General features: G+C 47.8%; 2 protein-coding genes across 4 annotated transcripts; both read right to left on the reverse strand.

The window, feature by feature from the left end:
- Nucleotides 1-265: 265 nt before the first annotated feature.
- On the reverse strand, nucleotides 266-18186 carry EPCIP (exosomal polycystin 1 interacting protein). Of its 3 annotated transcripts, none has more exons than XM_088157216.1 (2): nucleotides 18057-18186; nucleotides 266-3337 (listed from the first exon to the last, which is right to left on the reverse strand). In XM_088157216.1, exon 2 carries the CDS (start codon nucleotides 3270-3272, stop codon nucleotides 2604-2606), a length of 669 nt encoding a protein of 222 aa, XP_088013342.1. In that variant the 5' UTR covers nucleotides 3273-3337; nucleotides 18057-18186; the 3' UTR covers nucleotides 266-2603. The 3 variants fall into 3 exon arrangements, with proteins under 3 accessions (XP_088013342.1, XP_088013338.1, XP_088013346.1); XM_088157212.1 differs by having other exon boundaries at nucleotides 266-3340; XM_088157220.1 differs by lacking the exon at nucleotides 18057-18186 and adding an exon at nucleotides 3989-16935 and having other exon boundaries at nucleotides 266-3340.
- On the reverse strand, nucleotides 16956-19083 carry IL18BP (interleukin 18 binding protein). Its single transcript, XM_088157228.1, has 5 exons — nucleotides 18963-19083; nucleotides 18677-18739; nucleotides 18415-18480; nucleotides 18057-18186; nucleotides 16956-17940 (listed from the first exon to the last, which is right to left on the reverse strand). The coding sequence occupies exons 1-5, from the start codon at nucleotides 19039-19041 to the stop codon at nucleotides 17754-17756; spliced, it is 525 nt and encodes a 174-aa protein (XP_088013354.1). The 5' UTR covers nucleotides 19042-19083; the 3' UTR covers nucleotides 16956-17753.
- Nucleotides 19084-20236: the final 1153 nt, after the last annotated feature.

The following is a 20236-nucleotide window of genomic DNA, read 5'->3' on the forward strand; positions in this document are numbered from 1 at the left end:
CGCCGCCCGCAGCGCCCCCTGCCGCCCGCTCGGCCGGCGGCGGGCGGAGGACGCGGCATTGCGCCTGCGCGGCGGGGAGCGCGCGGAGCGGGAGCTCGAGCGGCCCGGCCCGCCCCGCCCCCGCTGCCCCCTCACGGCCGCCGCCATCTTGTGTCTGCGGGAGAGGAGCGCGAGCCGGGCGGGAAAGGGGGGAGGAAGGGGTGGGGCGGGTGATGCAAGTATAAAGTGAGTTATATTAAATAAAAGATTCGTCGTGTGAGGCGAGTTTGTTGTACAAAATTTGTTTTATTACACCAGGCGTACGCGCGTTTTGGAGACATTGCTGTGGAAAAATTCTGCGAGCTTCTAATGCAGTACTTCCATGAGGCAAAGCTATGTAAAATAGAATTGGGAGAATCAGGTTCTTGGTAAGCGCTGGACAGAATAAGGCCATTGGGAAGATAACAATATCGGAGCTGTGGATTTCTGTAGTTGAGGATTTTTTGCTCTTTCCAGGAAAAAAATCCAGCAGTGCTTACTTGAGCACTGGAATAAAAGGACTTTTGCATCAGCCTTATTCAGAGCACTACAGTAGCAAAAGTAACTGGAAATTTAATTTGCTCTGCTAGAAAGCCTATGGATTTATTAACCTCGTTTCTTCCCCAAAATGCCAGAATACATACATCCTCAGCTACTGCTGCATGTGTGTATTTTTGGACACCACTGTCATGGTAATGGGGAATCACTGTGATTTTAACACATTTTTTACCAGAGGGCAGCAGATATTTGCTGAAGATCATCTAGGTTTCATTTTTCCAGATTTTGGAGAGAGCCTTGGTAACATTGAGAAATCAATATATTTGTGTGGCTGGTTTATTTTTGTTGTTTGTTTTTGGTTTTTTGGGGGTTGGCTTGTTTGTTTTTTTTAACACAACTATCCTGTGTAGGATTGGTGAGTTGCTAGTTTGTGAAGGCAAGGTTACTTCTCTTGCACAGGCAGCTGGAGAAGGGGGCTCCTGGGCAGATAACATGAATTATGTGCCTGTGTCTGTAATAGACAGTCATGAGAGGTATTACTAGAAATATTTGTAATTTGGAGAAAAAGGCTTATGGTTTGTTGCCAAGGTGCTGACAAAGGAAACTGCATACATTGTTGATTTCAGTGAGAAAGCTCACAGTAATGGGGGTAGTGGGTGGGCATGTATTTAGGTCTTCTGAAAAATTGAGTTTTGCTTCCTAGCAAAACTGCTCCATCGTTGATTACAGTTATATCAATATGACTATTTAAAATAGAAACAGTCTTACTTTAAAATTGCAGCAGCTTCACTGGTTCCTCAGAATCTTGATAGCCATTCCCCTGAGTGCACAGAGAATAATAGAATCACAGATTGGTTTGGGTTGGAAGGGCCCTTAAAGACCACTCAGCTCAATGCCCCCTGCCATGGGCAGGGACACCTTCCACTAGACCATGTTACTCCAAACTCCATCCAGCCTGGCCTTGGACACTTCCACAGATGGCACAGCCACAGCTTCTCTGGGCAGAAGTTTTCTTATATTTTATCTCAGTTTCATGTAATCCATTGCTGTCAATGCAAGGCTCTTAAAATTTGCTGTTTCAAAGCCTTTACTGTACTGTGTGGATGGATCCAGCCTTAGTCATATCTCACAGAATTCAAAACCTGCAGACAGGGGCAAGGAGCAGACTTTGGGCTATTATAATAGTCCCCACGTATGTTTTTCAGGGGATGACAATCTTCTTCATGCAACACATCTGAAAATTATCGACCCGAACCTCACCTCCCTCGTCAGTCATTGTATGGGGAATTTCTACTCTCTCATATGGGAGAACATCAACAGTTTGCCATTATCACAAAAGTTGAAGCTCCCTGCATTTGGGGAAACCGCAGGTCTCAGCGCATCCATCGTGCAGGTGGCATCCTTTCCCTGGAAAAATATGGATCAGCTGAAGTGATCCAGTGGCGAACCGTCAAGCCAGGGGCTGAGTGCTAGTAAAACTCAGGTCCTTAGGTCAATCTCTATATGGGCCATTCACTTAAGGGTTAGACTTGATGATCCTTGTGGGTCCCTTCCAACCCAGAGTATTCTGTGATCTGGAAATAAAGATTATGTGTGAGATAAGGAAGAAAGGACAGATGCAGGGAAATGCCTGCTTCACAGAGGGAAGTACAATACCTCTGTTTCCCAAATCTCTGAGTGTAATGGGAGTAGTTTGCAGCTTGCAGAGCAACTGAATTGCCATCTAACCTGAGTCATTCTCTGGGGGGCTTGGATCCTTCTGCAATGAGAGCTACATGGTTATGCCTTTTTCTGTCTGAGGCAAAACCTTGAAAGAAAATCTATCTGCAGATTTCAATTCTCGGCTTAGAATATATAAACAAAGAAATTCTAACAATGCTTTGGAAAACAGTTGTTTCACATTTACTTTGTTCTTTAAGAAAGAGTTTGCTGAATTAATCTGATGAGTCTCTTACTTCAAACGCCTCCTTGTAGAGTTTTCTCACAGTCCTCTAACACATCCTCCTGGACACACCAGACAGACTTAAAGGCATTCCATCACTTTTAGCAGCCTCCCATGCCTCTCACTACTGACTGTGTTAAATAACTCAGTAAATGAATGTTACAACATAGCTCTCGTTGTCTGAGGTGAAGAAAACATCAGAGTACAGCAGGCTGGGAAAGTGCTTCATGATACTAGAGACGTTTTCCACACTGTATGACTTCAGCAATGAATATCCATTGAAAAGTGAGGTATCCAGAAAAGAAATATGTGCAAGCATTTGCCCGTCTTTTTTGTCCACCTCAAGCAAGTCCTCTTTATCATTGTTGCTGCTGCTGGAGATGGTTACGCTCTGCTCTGGAAATTGTCCCTTGACCTTGTTTACCTGGAGCTTTCGAAGTCCGCAAATGGCCAAATATTCTGTTGGGAGAGGAGTGGTGCCACAGAAAGACAGCTTCAAATCCCACACCCTTGTGAAGTTGAGGACCATCTCCAGCACAGAGGTGTCTGTGAACCAGATGGTCAGGTGGCTGTTGTAGGTAGTTTTTTCCATTGTAGAAGGCAGCACTGTTTTGCAGCTGCACATCAAGTTTGCCAGGCAGTAATCACAGTCACGGATAGTCACAGAACAGCTGCAGTTGCGAATTGTGTTTTCCTTAGTGAAAATTAGCGTGTGGTTCTTCTGACTTCTCACAAAACTGATGTGTATGCCAAGGAATCTGGCCAAAATGAGAGCCAGACAAATGGAGAAAGCAGGGTAGGCTATTGGCTTCATTAGCACTGGTGCCAAGCTGCCAAGTGTCTCCTCCTTTTACTGTGATTTAGATCACTTGGCTTTACCTACTGAGGAAAAACAATTTATTATACTGAAGATTTCTCAATGGTTAACATTACTTTGCATTTCCACTATCTGTCACATCTATTTAGAGCTATATTGCAATTCTGCATTAAGGGGAAAGCACCACTACACTGATTTAGAAAATGGATTGTGACTAAAGTTTGGGATTCTTTTTTCATTCTTCTTTTGCTCTAAAAGGTTTCATCTGTTTATAAGACAGCTTGGACCCATTCTACTCTATGCAGACAGCTCCTTGGCCTGGCCTGTGCAGAGGTAAGGACAGGACGAGGAGTTGTGCAGGACAATTCCTGCTTGTTTCTTCTTTCTGCTTTTTTTGCTTCCAACCAGACAGGAGTGACAAAAGACCCTGTTCTCTACTTCACTGAGTGAGGCAGTCTGAGAAGGGCAGAAGTACTGCTGGGCCAAGCACAAATCTTTCTGAGCTATGTGAAGTGCTGATAAAACCTGATTTTGATCCATGTGAAGCTACATCTGCTCCAGATGTAATAATTAGTCTGTAAGTTTTGAGGACCAGGGATCACCTCTCATTACGTCTTGCACGGCAACTACTATAGGATAGATCCAGGCTTTGTCAGTTGCTCTGCCCTCACTTCATTTACCCTGGCAAAGCAAAATAGCAACTCCACACATACCTATGGCAATGGAGTAAGTTTCCATCCCAGCCATGGGTAACCTCAAATGGTTAGGAGCATGTTTGTTGGGACTCTTGGATCCTCAGCTGCCAGCCCTTTGGTTTTCAGAGTGGAGTTGAATTTTACCAGGAGCATCTGTGTTTTCCTGACATATGATGGTATAGGCAATCAAGCACAGTGCAGTTTCTTAACACAAATTATAAAGATGTAGGAAAGTTTGTCTAAGTTGATGTAACTGTTTTGAAGCACCAAGAAGCATTAGAGACAAATTTTGACCAAAGACAGGTTCTAGTGAAAGCAGCAGTAGGGCACATGCTGGACAAAATTTGGTCCTTATGTAAAAAGATTGATTCACATTCAGAATGTTTGTCTGCAGCACTTCAGAAAACATGGCAATACACCTACAGTTTTGTAGATTTCTGTCATTAATATTCCTGTTCCTGTTTGTATTCTTATTTCATTGCTTTTTCCAGTAAACTGTTCTTATCTCAACCCATGAGCTTTGCCTTTTGTGGCAGGCTGGGGGAAGGGGAGTGTGGGAGGCTTTTTTAGTAGGAGTACTGAAATGGAGAATACCATTCCCAAACCATGACAGAAGGATGCAGACATTTAAGTTTTTTAATCAAATATTTCATCTATGTTGTGGAATGTACCAGAAATTCCAGTCCAGCTGCTGGCTTATGTTTAACTCCAAAGGTCAGACTCACTCAAGCTGTAGATGTTGTGGTATCATTATTGCTTGAAATGGTTCCACTATCTAAGCATTTAATCACATTGGAAATCCTATTACTAGACCCCCACATTGCTTCTTTTCTCAGTCCTTAACAGTGGCTAACAGTTGTGACAGACCAGAAATCTGTAATACCAACACAGTTTCACAACTAAATGAAATTATTTCGATTTTTCTGTGTTGGAGGCAGTATTTGCAAGAAATCCTACACAATATTGACATGTGTTTGGCCTACGTAAAAGAGATTCAAACTCCCACCTGTGTCAAAAGGATTGATACTGCTTTTCCCACTTAGCATTTGAGGGCTTAATATTCATAAAACATTAGACTAAAATACTTTGATGCATCCTCATTAGTTTTACCTCTTGCTTCCTTTATTTTTCTCAGTACCTGAAGAGTGGAGAACCTTTAAAGTTCTGTACTGGTTTGCAGCCAACCAATCAGGTTTAGCTTAGCTGATAACATTTGGGCTCCATCCATCAGAATCCAAACAAAATTATAAATTCTAGCATTCTAGGAAATTTAAACTCCAGAAATACTTCTATTCTTCTCTGTTCCCTGCAAATCAGAACCATTCCTTTGCAGTTCTTGAGATGTAGTTTCTGTGTGGCTTTGGTGAGGGATATGCAAGAAGTGAAATATATTCTGCAGGTTATGTGTCTGTGAAGTGTGAGAGTTACCTACAATGCATCTTTTCTTAAGCTGACAACAATCTACAGAGCATTATATGGCTCTTAATAAAACCACATTGCTGTCACCACTGCTTAAGGCTTGGAAAATTATTTGGTTTAATTTTTAGGGATGGGAGAACTGCCTCCAGTAGGGCTCTTGGAGATACACAGAGCTCTTTTTTGTAATATTGCCATTACGATTATATAAAATATGGGATGATTTTCTTGCCTGTTGTAGTTCTGTTCTCCATCAGCTCCAAAATTAAAAAGATGGAGTATTTCAGAAAACTGTCAAATATGGTGTGTGTGGTACATCTTTCCACCATGGTCGCTCTCTGAGCATTACCCACTTCCCTTAACAGAGATAATGTATCCCTTGAACTCAGCAAAATAGTTTTAGACATAACCTATAGAAGCACAGAGAATGCAGCAGATTTTGCTAAATGTCAAGATTTTCTGTTCAATTTTCTAGGGAAAACTGGTGGGTATACCTTCTTCTCTTCCCTAACTTCTTAGTACAATTTAGCTAGACTTCCAGTATAATTAGTACAACTATTTAAAGTCTCAGCCACCTGGCACAATGGATTTTACAATTTTGCATAGCAGGTATAGAAGTTCTGTAAAAATTATAGAAGCCTTTTTCAGCTTTCTAGTTTATATTAGAGGACTTTTGAACTCAGGAAACAAGAATAGGCTTTCAAATCTGAACTTGGCAAATTATCTGGATGCTCTTCCCTCACTGATGGGTAACCAAAACCTACCTGTTTTTATGTATCTGTTCTTATGAAAAGAATAACTCCTTTGTCTACAGAAGCTCAAGCTAAGAAGGGCTGGTTTGCATTTTATTTTCATATAATTGTCCAAGACAGCTGGTTTAGACCATCATTCTTGTCCAGCCTTATACCCAGTGTTCATCAAAGCTAGAAAGTGGCTGGAGTAATAAAACTGGTAACACATTTGCATACCAAAAGTGATTGAACTTTTAAATTATGAGTGAGATGATTAATAAATACATTTTTATTAAAACACAGAATGACTCCATAGCCTAAATGTGGCATGCACTGAAAGGGTCTTGGACTACTGCTGAAGGTTTGGTTTAAACTTTCGATTAAAAGAATCTAGAGCTCTACCAGGCTGCAAGATGACCTCCAGCAGAAATAATATCACTTTGGTAAATACGTCCAGCAAAAAATCTTTTTTTTTTGATGGTGGTTTATTCTAACAACTTGGTTTCTCCAAGGTGGTGTTATTTCTAATGACATTCCAGACAACCATGGTTCAAATAATGCATGCCCTCCACTCAGCAGCACTGGTATTTGTTCTAAGTTGGTTTCATATAGTCAGCTAAAAATTACACCATGTTTTGAAATTATGCCCTGTGATTGCAATGTTTCCTTTTATGAGTTACTGGTCAGTTTTTGTTCTAGTGGTAACCTTCAAAAAACTCCCCCACCCCTGCATGGGTAAATTCGAGATAAAGCCTACATTCCTGTCCTTTTAATCTTTACATGCTCCAGTTTGGGACCTACAATTAGAAGTAGAAAAAGCAGGACAGTAAAACTAGGAGATAAACTGCTGAGCACTTTCACCACCACCACCCCACCTGGCTTCCCAGAATCGGTGTGGCAAGCACTTAGTGTGTGAGAATGAAGCAAGAAATCTGTGTATAAGAACACATTAGTGCCTTGAATAGTAATTAGACTGTGTTACCCAAGAGGTCTTTTCTTATGCCAGGATAAGCTGTCACCCAAATTAACTGAGCAGTGGTAGCATATTGCTACCTCATGGAAATTACTGATAGTTTATCCAACTCTTCAAAGAGCTGAGAATGTTTTCCCAGCAGTTACCTGCCAATTACAGCATTAAAACACCTCTGAAAACTTTTGAAGTGTGGATTTTGGTTTCTGTGAACTAAAGATACCTCAGTTCTGGTGTCAGAGGGTAAAGATTTAGCAATTACAAGAAGAGTTCTGATAGAAACTGCCACTGCAACTTTCTGGGAAATGGGTAAGTGGAAGTGAGATATGGTCGAGATCAAAAGATACTTAATTGTCCTGAAGATGTTAATTATCAAGAAGACCTTGGTGATTGGCATAATTTCTTGATTTTCATGTGGCTGAAGTCTGAAGCTACCATTGTTTTACTCGTAGACATCCCTGAGAGTTGAAGGCCAGGTTGGACAGGGCTTAGAAATACCAATTTTTAGGGAAAAAGTATTTTAGGGAGAAAGTATTTTAGGGAAATACTTCTGGAAGCAAAAAAACTGCTTCTGAAAAAACCTATTTTGAATGATCTAAATGTAGTAAATAATTTGTTCATTTTTTGTCCTGAGTGAGGGGACAAATCAGGTGAAATTCAGACTAGATATAAATAGCAGCAGAAAATTATTTGTTTGTTTGTTTCAGCCTTGCATGGTTTTAGATGTGTATTCTTCTTCCAGCATGGAAACACATGGTTTATTATATGTTTTCCCAAAAGTTTTCTAGCAGAAGACTCCATCCCTGTTCCTTTTGCTTCACAGGTTTTGACTGTTAAAGGAGATTTTCAGTGCTTATTTAATATTAGCATCATTTTAGGTTTTTTAAATCTGCTTTGATAATTCCACTTTTTTTCCCTCTAATTGCAGGTCTGTGTATTATAAAACTGCAAAAAAGCAATAAAAAGCTTTGAGTATTGTGTGAGAATGCTACTGTCACGTGGAAAGTTTATTCTATTCAATGGAAGTTCCAAGCCTATAAAATTGAATTCTTCCATTCTTTCTTCAGAAAAAAAAACTAATTAAAACCCATCTTTGGTCATTTGTGCTAACATACACCTATCTGAAAGTGGTGTATTAAGCAAAGAGGAGTTTAAATCTATACTTGTGCAGCTTGAGTAATGTACACAGGATGAATAGCAAACCCACCCAACTTAGATCAAAATAGCATTTTGAACTGAGCTGGTGTTAAAAAACAAGATTACAGGAAAATGCAATGAGTCAGTCCCTGAATAAGCCTAACCTGAGTCTGACTGCAGACTAGCTACATAATCTGAACAGAAAGCCCTAGGGAGACTGCGGCCTTCAGAAAAACAAAATGCTGGATTTGCTGTTTTTACTCCATGGGAATTTTAGGAATTCCCTAAGTGGGCTGATGGCTGAGAGGAATTTTGTTTTCCATCTCTTTGCTTAAACAAATACTGTACTTATTTAGTTAGTCCATAGATAAATTGAGGCAAATAAGTTTGTGATCAGAGCTGAAGTTCTACAGCCTTTCAGGCTGCAGCATGATTCATTCTTGTTGTCAATAGCTTGAAAATTATATTTGCATCTGCTTGTGCAGCTGAAGACTGGGCTACTGGCATTAGGTTGTAGCAGTGGAGCTCTCAAGTGTAGCAGAACAAATTCCTTCCTAGCAAGATAAAAATGCAAGATAAAATAGGCAGTACTGTAGCACTGAACTTGAACAACACACTGACCCTTGAAATGTTCACTGGATGGATATTTTGATTTTCAGGTGTATACAGACTCCAGGAGAGGCAATTCATCTATAAACACTTCTGTAAAATCCTCAAGCCTGTCCATCCTATGCAGAGCTTCTGTCCACAGTAGAGGCAAATGTTAGAGCGGGGAAGGCTGTGACATGCAACAGGGAGGCAGAATTATGGGTAAAACTCAAGGGAAAGGAGGACATCTCCCAAAGAACGGGGAGTGGTGATACCTCCCTTTTTCCCCCAGATGAAGGGCACCCTCAGCAGGTCACAGCCTGATTATTCCCAACCCTGAGAGAACAGAAAGAAGGCATGTGCAAGAACTTCATTTTCATGCTGTGTTTTGTACATGCAGCCTGCACTTTTCCTAATAAAGAGTAGGGGACCAGGATGAGTGGCAGGATTTGCTTTGCCAGAACACACTTGGAGCTATTCCAGCTTGGAGGTGTGCACAGTACATGCTGTCTGGGAAGGCAGACACACACAGACCTGGGTATTTGAATTGCATCAGGATAAGCATTTACATAAATAAAAAGTGAGAAAGAAGTGTTATAAAGATTTACCAGCCTGGGAGGAGAGAACTGTTTTGCACAGATGTAAGGTAGAATGATTGGTGGAGTTGTGCTCTCTGGGATTTAAAGTCCAAGTATTCAAAAAAACCCACAAGTGTATAGCCATGCATAAAGCATGAATGTGCAGGCTCACGAATACACAATTGTATTGTCATACTAGAAGTACTTCTGTAATTGTAAGGTATGCATAGTCAAAGCCCTCTTTATTCATGTGTCTGCAGAAAGAGACACCTTCTGGGAAGCCAGGTGTCCCAAGGATGGGTGGTCAGCACTGTCCAAAAACCTACCTTTGGTGGCTCAAGCTGAGCACTTCAACACATTTATTTTTAAAAGACTTTTTTAAATTTTCATTTTTTTTAATGTCAAACCAACTACTCCCTGGAACAAGAGCACTTAAACTGAGTGAATTTTAGGAAAGAAAGCTTGAGTGCAATTTTGGTTATTTCCCAGTACCCATTCTAACATTGTAGCACTTAATTTTCTATTGTTTGGGTCCTAAATTAGGGGGGGAAAAAGTCAGAGCAGAAAGCTACATGATCAAAATCTGGTATGAGATATTAGTGGTGGCTAAGCAGCTGGAGACTGAAACTCTGGAGCAGGGCACCTTGGGGCCAGATAGCTCTGTTCACTCAGACAGTGGATGTTGTCATTGCCATTGAGACTCCAGAGCTACATAGAAATAGTATATTTACTTTAGTTTGTCCTTTCTATATCACTGACTTTATTTATAAATTAAATGGCAGAATAAAACAGAGGTCCTAAATGCACTTTGCTTGAGCCTTCTCTTCCAATGCTCTTCTCAAGGCAATTTTAACTGAATAAAATGTCTCAAACCCCGTGAGCTGGAATAATTCCCATGAAAATTCCTGTCCCTTTTAAGATTTGCCTAAAGGAGTCTTTGCAAAACGGAGCAAAATCTCTCCACCATTCTTTATGGTTATTATTCATAAAAATATTAATTATTATCTTAAGCATACAGATACAGCGTATAAACAATTGCAACACATGAAAGGCAAATTTTGCAGAATCTGTTACTTCACCTCGATTACAAAGCAACAAAATTGAAACACAAATACCTGCTAAGAAGAGTTACTAGAAAGGGAAACAGCCTCATTCATAAAAATAAAAGCTAATAAATATTTCTCTCTTATTTCTCCCCTCCTTTAGAGCCAAAACAGCGACTTACTCTTTCTCTGGATGCCAGCAGATGGGTTTGTCCGTGCCCAGTTTCCTGCTTGGCTGAACTTCTCATCTGTGGCTGGGAGTGGGGTCAGTCTGCAGGGCAGGCAGCAGTGCCTTCTCTCTCACTCAATGCTGCTCTTTTATGTTTTCATGGGCCAGCACCCCTTGGCATTCCCCCACCAGCCAGGAGGGTGGTCCAAGGTCTGCCTCGACCGTTAACGCCACCTGTACCACACTGTCAGGCACAAAGGGCTCACCTGGAAATGCTCAGAGGTGCCAGCAAGCTCCCTGCTCACTCTGGGAGGGAAGCTGGAGTGCTTGGCTGGTGACCTGTCTTCACAGGGGGTTGGCCAGCCTGCTGTGCAGGGACAGAGGCAGGACCTCTGCTCAGTTCATGGCTCTGTGCTGGCCATCCACCTGGGCAGCCCCGTGACTGTCCTCATGGGACATGTTCTGCTCTGCCTGCTTCCTGGGGACTTTGGGCAGAGGTTTAAAACAGAGCTTCAGGCAGACTTGGAAAGCCTGCTCAGCCAGCTGGAGGGAGTAACTGGAAAGCAGTAAGAGGAATGGCTGAGGTCACCTGGCTTGCTCAGCCTGGAGAAGAAGAGATTGTGAGAGGAAACCTCATAGCAATCTGCAGCTTCCTCATGAGAAGGAGCAGAGAGGCAGGAACTGCTCTCTGTGACCAGAGACAGGACCTGAGGGAATGGCCTGGAGATGTATCAGGGGAGGTTTAGGCTGGATATTTGGAAAAGGTTCTTCCCCCAGAGGGTGGTTAGGCTGTGAACAGGCTTCCCAGGGCAGTTATGGCCTCAAGGCTGCCAGAGTGTAACAAATATTTGGACAATGCTCTCAGGCACAGGGTAGGACGGTTGAAGTGTTCTGTGCAGGGCCAGGAACTGGAATCAATGATCCTTGTGAGTCCCTTCCAACTCACGACATTCTGTGATTCTACGAAATTTTCAATCATAGCTTAGCAGAGGCACAACTAGCTCTCAACTGTTCAAACACTGTGTATGCTTCTCCATGATCCAGCTTGGAAAACACCACTTTTGTGGCATGTTTTACATTCCTGTTTTCACAGCAGAGTACCTACTCAATGCTAGAATTTCTGCTGCTAGCCTGAGACTAACTGTCCTGAATAAGCAGTGAGTTATTTGCAAGAACTCATAAGCAGTTTCACAAGAAAATGCAGTAGGAGTATCCTAAAAAAAAATCATGAGGCAATGTGCTGTGGAGCAAAGGCATTCTAATAGGGTACATGTAAGGAACAAAGACTGAAATTTGCTGTGATCCAAATGAAAATATATTTGCTGCTTTTTCAAAAATAATGCCTGGCCTTTACATACTCCAGGTCCCTCTGCCAATGGCTGATACTGGTACCACAGTAAGAACATTTGGCCAAAGTCAGGAGGAGTTAGGGTGCCATTCAGGGCCTGGACATCCAGGCTTTTTTGTTTTCCTAGAAAACAGTGCACTTGTCCAAGCCATGAGCAGACAGTTTCTCTAGAAAGCTGTGGGAAATGGCGTCAAAGGCTTTACTAAAGCCCAGGTAGACACATCCACAGCCTTTCACTGAGCAGATCATCTTGCCACAGAAGCCAGGTTGGTCAAGCAGGACTTGTCTTTCTCAAACCCGTGTTTGCTGGGCCTGATCTCTGGTTGTTCTGCATATGCCACATGACAGCACTCAGGATGGTCTGCACCATCACCTTTCAAGGTACCTGAGACTTTTCCTCATTCTTTGTCTCTAGGTTTCCCCAGCCATCCAACAAAGGAGATTCTCCTTAGTCCTTGTTTTGTGGTTAATGCATTTATATTTATTTATATTTATTTTATTTATTTTTATTTATAGAAACATTTATTTTATTGTCTTTTACAGCAGTGGCCAGATGGGCTTCCACTCTTCTCGTTTCCTCTCTGCATAACCTCATGACATCCTTGTTGGTTCCTGACTTACTGCCCCTTCTTTCAAATGTCATAAACTCTCCTTTTTACTCTGAGTTCCAGACAAAGTTCTTCTCCCTCTGGCATTTCTTTCAGCATATCCTCCTCCTGTGCCCTGAAGATTCCTTCTTACAGCACATCCAGCCTTCCTGGGCTCCTTTGACCTTCAGGACAGCTTCCCAAAGGACTCTGTCAACCAGGCCCTTGAACAGGCCGAAGTTTGCTCTCAGCGAGTCCAAGGTGGCAGTTCTGCTGACTCCCCTCCTAACTGCTCCAAGAATCCAAAACTCTATCCTTTCAAGGTCACTGTGCCCAGGATGGCCTCCCACCATAGTAACATGCACTAGTCCTTCTCACAAACAGCACGTCCAGCAGGTGCCTTCCCCAGCTGCCCCCTCACCAGCTGTGTCAGGAACATCTCTTCCACACACTCTAGGAACCTCCTGAACGCTCTCCTTTCTGCTGGATTGTATTTTCAGCAGATGTCTAGTGCGTTGAAGCCCCCATGAAGACAAGGGCTGGCCATCACGAGACTTCTTGTCTGCCTCTCGGTCCTTTGTTGGGTGATCTGTACCCAGCTCCCACCTGGATAACTGCCTTGTTGGCCTTCCTCACAATTCATATCCGCCAGACTTGACACTTGCATCACCACTGTGAAGCACTAGACAGTCAAAACACTCCCTCATATACAGGACTACCCCACCACCTTTCATTCCTTGCCTGTCCCTTCTGAAGAGTTCACCATCATCCATTGCACTATTCAGTGGTGCCAGTCATCCCACCATGTCTTTGTGATGGTAACTATGCCATAGTTTTCCTCCTCCAGGATCTCCTGTTCACTGCCCACGCTGCAGGCACTGGGGCAGATGCACTTTAGTTGGGTTATCAATCCCAATGCCTTTTTGGGGAGAGAAGCTCCAATTCCTGAGTGACCATTCTCATGGTTTCTAGCACATCAATAACACTTGCACTCTTGCTGCTTCATGGATCTCCATTTCCTATGTCTACTGAAATGGTAGCCTGGACAACCTCACTAACACACCTTCCTTAGAACAGTGTCAAGCTGCTCCCAGGCTTATCTCAAGTGACCTGGTTTTTTTATCCCCTTCCCCCTTCAAATCTAATTTAAGGCTCACTCAACATGCCCCACTAACTCCTGCACAAAGATCCTTTTCCCTCTGAGACAGGTATACCCAGTCTGTCACTAGTAGGCTTGTTGTCATCTAAACCATCCCATCATCAAAACCCCCAAAATTCTGTTGGTGACACCTGGCTTAAAGCCAGGGATTTGTCTATACAACTTTCCTGTTTCTACCCTGAGCAGTGGACCCCCCAGACTAACCTCTCCCAGTTTTACTGCTGACCATGACAAGCTGTGGTTGGGAATATGCCTGGAGTCAGCTGGGGTCTAATGTCCTGGCCATGTCTCTTCCAACTCCTTTCACACCCCCACCCTACTCACTGGTGGGGCAGCATGAGGAGTACCAAGGGCCTTGATGCTCAGCATTGACTGAAACATTCCTGGTTTATCAATGCTCCCTCCAGCAAAATTCCAAACCCCATCCCCAGGGAAGAAATGGAACTTCTCCTCTGCCCAACACAGTACATTCTCCATCCCTTATTCTATGCCATGTACATCCTGCTCAGGATCCTGTGGTATCCAATACCCACCAGCCCCTTCCCACCCTAGCTGTCATGCATAGATATTATTCCTTTACTCAATGGACCACTCCTATGAAATATCCATAAAATGTCCACAAGTGTTCACAAAATCATAGAATCACAGAAAGGTTTGGATTGGGAGGGACCTTAAAGCTCATCTTGTTCCAACCCCCTGCCATGAGCAGGGACACTTTCCACTGGAATAGATTGGTCTCCAGGCCGCATCCAACATTGAGCTTTCCCAGGGATGGGACATATACCTGCTCTAGTTTGGCCTTCTGCATGGCCACAGTGCCTCCAGGGGTGTACCTGCTCTATTGGGGGTATATGCATGGCCACACACTTTGAAGTGTTCCAGCATGACCTCCAGCACAGATGCTTCAAGGTGTATCTTCTCCAGCGTGGTCTTATCCTTGGGCCACACTCCCTTCAGAGGTGCTCCTGCTGCATCATGGACACACCCACAGTCACCGATGCTTTGAGGTGTCCTACTCCCACATGGACACATCCACAGGTCACAGTAAGCAGAAACAGCCCCTAACGAGAACCAGACTCATTTACAGTAAGGCAAGCACAAAGCCCTGTGGTTTTACTTTCCCTTCCTCCTTGGCCTCCAGGACTGCCCTGGCCAGGCTTTCCTCACACCAGAGCTTGATCCTCATCCCAGGTGCCCCAAGGGGACAGTCTCTCCTTCTCACCAGAGTTCCCCCAGCTGGATTCCTGCCCTCAGCCAGGGATAGTGCTGCTTGCATTTCCCCCACCACAGCAATCCTTCGTGTGCCATCCCAGCGAGCCCCAGGACTCCTCCTCCTTGGTATCCCCAGCACCTCCAACTCTCATCCCCCTGACCCCTCATCACCCATGGATATCCCCCCACATCTGACTGTTGTCCATCTCTCTGCTGGCTGATGGTGCCCCTTGTCTGGGGAGGACCCTGCTCCTGATGGACATGAACCCTGCCGGTATGTGGGGGTGATGGGTGAGCATGGCCAAGTCGCTGCTGCCAGCATGGGAGGAGACAGAGGTGGCTTAACCACATGAGTGATAAAGTCTTGGGAGTTCAGTTTGGCTTGGAAGTGAGGCTGGGGACCTATCTGGAGGCTGCCATCCCAGTGCCATGAGCACTGGCCCCATGGTGCCCCTGCTTTGTCTGTGAACCTCCAAGTGTGCTGTGCTGACCTGGGTCCCCAGGGAGAGGTATTGCTGCTGACCTGAGCCACAGCCTACACTGTCCTCAGCAGCACCATGGGGATTGGGGCAAGCACTGCATCCCAGGTCAGGAGCACCCTGCACCCACGCACCCAGAGGTTCAGGACATGCTGCTGGCTGGGATCCCAGTGGGATTGCTCCTAGTGGGTGACAGAGCAGGGCAGGTCTCAGCTGGTGCCAGCATGAGTGTCTGGGTCAGTGCTGGGACATGTGTCGAGGAGAGGATCTGCCCTGTGATGCAGCTGAGGTGCTTTCCCCCAGCCTGCCCTGTGTCTCTCAGCAGCTGCCCCCAGGCCCCACTACCTTCCCTGACATGACCTTGCTCCTACTGCCACACCTCCCCAGCCACTTGCAGAGGAAAACCGGTTGCTTCCCTGTCCACAGCACCACAGCATCTGGGGGCTTGCCTCAGGGTGGCTCTGCCCACCATGGAGCATCTGCTGGCCAGGACCCTGGTCACTGGCAGCCCCCCACACCAGCAAGACCTTCACCTTATCAAGGAGATGGTGTTGGACATGGCCCCCACCTTCTTAGCTGCTACTGTGTCCATGGGAGCATCCCAGTGCCACCAACCCATCCATGTTGGCTGCTCCACCTCCCTCTGGAAAACGGGCACCCTGCCCTTCAACTGGGATGTCATCTTCATGATGGACACCTGCTACAGTGTCCCTACCAAGGACTTGTTCCATGAGGACAAGGAGGTCCTCATCCTGCTTTTCTAGATGTTTGAGGTTGCTGACATCGCCCTCTTGCAGCTGTTTCCAACTGTGCTCAGCACCTACAACTGAGATTTTGTGAGAGGTGATGTCCCCACAGGACTTCTGGGCCATGGGTACATGTGGCAGGGAATGGTCCTGTCCCACCAGCTCTGCCAGGACAGGGAGGTCTTGATCTTGGTCGTGGGGGTGGCATGCCACGGGCACACGGCCTTGGGCATCTCCAAGCTGCTCTGACCTGTGGTTTGCAGTGGGGTCTGTGGGCAGCAAAGTGTGACACAGCGTGGCACAGCGAGATGGCACCCAGCCCTGCCATGCTGTGCAGAGAGGAGTGTGCTGCTGCCATCGCACTGCAGCAAGGAGAAGGGGTTGGGGATGGAGCCACCAGCATCACAGGGACAGCAGGATGGGAGGGGGGACATGGAGATACCCACATAGGGTCCTGCATGGCAGGTATCTGTGCCCACCTCAGCCTGGCCATAGTGCCACTGCCCCAGGACATTGGCTGAGCCTGGCAGAGGCCTTTGCTGAGTGGCAGCTGTGGTGTCAGGAGGCAGCTGTGTGTGGGGTCTGTGAGAGGCTCTCCCCAGGAATGGAGGCTGGAATTAACTGGGCTAGGGGATATAGCAGGGCTGCCTTGGGCTGGTCCCTGCCCAGGTGGCTGCTCCACTGCCTGCCTTCCCCTAGCTCTTAAGAGTCACTGTGAGACTAGGGTGTCCCCAGCGGGTTCCTGTGGCTCCCTGAGCTGAGGGCAGCTCATGGGGGCTGCATCTGGAGGCTTCTCCATCCCCCCCATCCCTATCCCTCCCACATTCGGAGCATCCTGAAGTGTGATGCCCATAGCCCAGGGGTTGCTCAAGGGGTTCAGAATCTGTTCCCAGCCTGTCCCACAACCCAGGGTGGTCACAGCCCCTACAAGTACCTGAGGGAAGAAGAAGGGGGCTGGCACCCAAGAGCAGGGATCCTGCCAGCACAGGATGGTTATGGGGACTGTCCCATGGAGCAGCAGATTGGACTCAGCAATACCATGCTAAGGAACAGCTCCAACCCCCCCAGGCACAGAGAGGAATGTGATGGGACCATCTTCTAGGGTGCCTGCACCCCAGGGCTTCTCCACACACCCTCTCCTCCAGGGCAGGGCACAGCTGCTGTTCTGGGCAGAACAGGGACTGACCGTGGCTCTCTAGCCCTTTGCCAGGCAGGAAGGGGGTCAGGAATGGATCCTGCCCTTCACGGGCACTAAGGCTACCTCCTCTCCCTCCCTCCTCATCCCACAGGTGCCCTCTACACCCCTGGACAGCACCATCTCCAGGATGCAGGTGACACTGGGCAGCCTTGCTGTACTTTAATGAACTCTGGGGTCCCAGAGCCAGCTATGGCCAGGGCTGGTTCCAGCCCAGGCAGTGGGCCTGACTTGGCTTGGGGCACCAGTAGCCCCACTCAGAGTGGGGCCAGCACACGTGGGGCTATGCAGTCCCCAAAGCAGGTTACAGAGACGGGCCTCCCTGGAGGTGTCACATGTGTATGCAGTGGTGTGGGGCTGTCAGAGCAGGGAGCTGCACTGCAGGGAGCTCACTCAGCAGCCAGCACGGGAGCTGCTCTCCCATCTCAGCCCAGGCCCCCACTCTTCCCAGCGCCTGGGGCCAGTGCTGGGGATGGCCATCGCACCTCCCTGATGTCGACACCGAGAGGACTGAGCACCACGCAGGTGAAGTTGGTGTGCAGATGCTGGCTGTCAAAGGAGCTGAAGTACAGATCACGGTGCAGGGCCCACCCCGAGCCCCGCAGCTCCTCTCTGCGAACCCAGCAGGGACCAGTCAGTGCCACTCCAGACAGGCAGACTCAGGAGCTCTGCCCCAAGCGGGGCTGCCCCACTGTCATTGCCCCCCAGGCCCCCTGTCCCATACTCACTGCACTGTCCCCTCACGCACAGCCCCGTCGGGGTGCAGGCTCTCCACGAAGGAGCCGTTCTCCAGCCAGTAGAGCAGCGTCAGCTCTGGAAGCCCACTCCACGCCTCGCACGATACAGTCACGTTCTCGCCTGCAGCCGGACGGGGCGTGAAGGTCAAGGAGGGCTGCAAGGGTCCCCAGTGCCCCCAGGCACAGCCCCCCCTCAGCTAAGGGGAACATTCCCCCACCTCATCAGCACCCCGAAGTCTTGGCTGTGGGTGGAGGATTCACCTTGTGTCTGCTGGCGGCTGGCACAGGAGCTGACCCCCACTGCAGCCTACTCACCCTTAGGCCCTGCCATGGCCCCAGGGTCTCTCACCTGGGCGAGGGAGCTCTGCTGGCACCCGCAGGACGGTGATGCTGGGCGACTGCAAGGCCATGGCACCTAGAGGACCAGAGTGGGGTGAGGTGGGAGGTCAAGAGTGACACCAAGACCCCACGTTTTTATAGTGGGTGAGAAGGCAGGTTCCCATAAAGGGACAGGGGCACTGCTCATCCCAAGACCCTGAACAGGCCTCTTGAGGGTCATAGAGCCCAGGGTTGATCTTGGGCTCCCTGACCTCCCAGTAGCCCCCACTAACCTGTGCAGCAAGCGGCCAGACCCCAGCAGAGCAAGAGAATCCAGGCAGGGCGTCCCAGGGGCTCTGCAGACAAAACTGGAGCTCAGTGCTGGACACACGGGGATGCTCCCCATGAGCTTGGGGTGGTTCCCCCAGCATTCCCTGAGCCTGGGATGGTCCCGTCCTCTCAGCATCCTCCCAGCTGGCCATGGTACCCCCAAGCATGCTCCCCCCAGGACTCCCTAGGTCGACGATCCCGTACCCTCGTATCTACACAGCACCCCCCGAAGCTGGGATAGTCTCGTACCCGCCAGCATCCTCCTCCCGGGGTCCCTCCAGTCGCGGCTGGTGTCCCCCAATGCTGTCCGCGCACCGCTCCGGTACATACGGAGAGCAGAGCCCGTGGCTCAGATACGGGCGGCGCTCGGTACCGCGGCGCTTTATGAGCACTAGGGAGGAGCGAGAGGCAGCGCCGTGACTCACCGGGAGCCGCCCTCGGCCCCAGCTCCGGCTCCGTGCCGCGGGGACCCTCACCTGGACGCTGATGTGTGTCGCTGGGTCCTGTGCCGACGTGTCCCCGAGCCCCCTGAACATGCCGAGTGTCCTCAGCACTCCACGCCCTCTGTTCTCTGTGTCGCCTGTACCTGGGGATACATATCCCTCAGGCACTCCCATGATCGGCATCCCATGACCCTCCCGCCCCACATCTCCCCCCCGCTCCTGGGGAAGCATCCATGGGCTCCGCAGGGATGGAGGAGTGGAGCCCAGCGGGGTCCACAGTGTCCGGCACATGGGGCTCTGGCTGAGTGTCACAGGATTCTGAACATGCTGGTTTGCTCCCCAATGCTTTGGGATCAGGGACAAGGCAGGGTCTTCACAGAAGGAAGGTGGGTGGAAACTGAATAGGACAGTGGCTGGGGGAGCCTGGGTGCTGGCTCCTGGGTGTCCCAGCTGGTGCAGGACAACAACTTAGCAGATTGAAACCCACAGAGCTTTAATTCTTGGCCATGGGAAGCCATCTCCTTTGTCCCATCCCCAGAGCCAGCTCTTTGACACCAGACATGTTTCGACAACCCACTGGTTACAAAAGCAGGGTCCAGGCTCCACACCTCACTCCCCAGCAGTGCCAAGGCTGGGAGCAGCCACCTGAGTCACAGGCCCCGACAAGGCTTGGAAAAAAGTCCCTAAACTCGCAGTGAGTTTTGTTTTCCGTTCCCAGCAGAGCAGGAAAGTGGTGGGAACAGGAGTGTTATCTTGGAGACCTGGTAAGTGCAATACATTCCCAGCCTCCCACTGGGATGAGGCCAGTGGCTGCATCCTCCCCACCATGGGTCTCCAATGGGCAGTGACGAGCCAGAGGCAGCTCCCATGAGAGCACACAGCTCTTCTGCCACCTTCCTTCTCCCACCAATACCAACCAGCTTAGCTTTGGGTGCTACAGGGTGAAAGAAGGAATGCAGATGAGTGCTTGGTCATCATCCACGCAATACCCTTCCCCAGGGAGAGATGAAAGGAGGAACCATGAACCATGGCCCTACCCTGCAGCAGGGAAGACGATCAAGAAAAACCCAGGGCCATGTC

This window comes from Sturnus vulgaris, chromosome 2, assembly GCF_052056855.1.
Source record: "Sturnus vulgaris isolate bStuVul1 chromosome 2, bStuVul1.hap1, whole genome shotgun sequence".
Lineage (NCBI taxonomy): Eukaryota > Metazoa > Chordata > Aves > Passeriformes > Sturnidae > Sturnus > Sturnus vulgaris.

Coding starts and splice junctions, on each gene's coding strand:
- EPCIP (XM_088157216.1), bottom strand. CDS start 3,272: ATGAAGCCAATAGCCTACCCTGCTTTCTCCATTTGTCTGGCTCTCATT.
- IL18BP (XM_088157228.1), bottom strand. CDS start 19,041: ATGTACCGGAGCGGTGCGCGGACAGCATTGGGGGACACCAGCCGCGAC. Junction 18,740..18,962: donor CGGGAGGAGGATGCTGGCGG/GTACGAGACTAT, acceptor TTTTGTCTGCAG/AGCCCCTGGGACGCCCTGCC. Junction 18,481..18,676: donor TCTGGCCGCTTGCTGCACAG/GTTAGTGGGGGC, acceptor CTGGTCCTCTAG/GTGCCATGGCCTTGCAGTCG.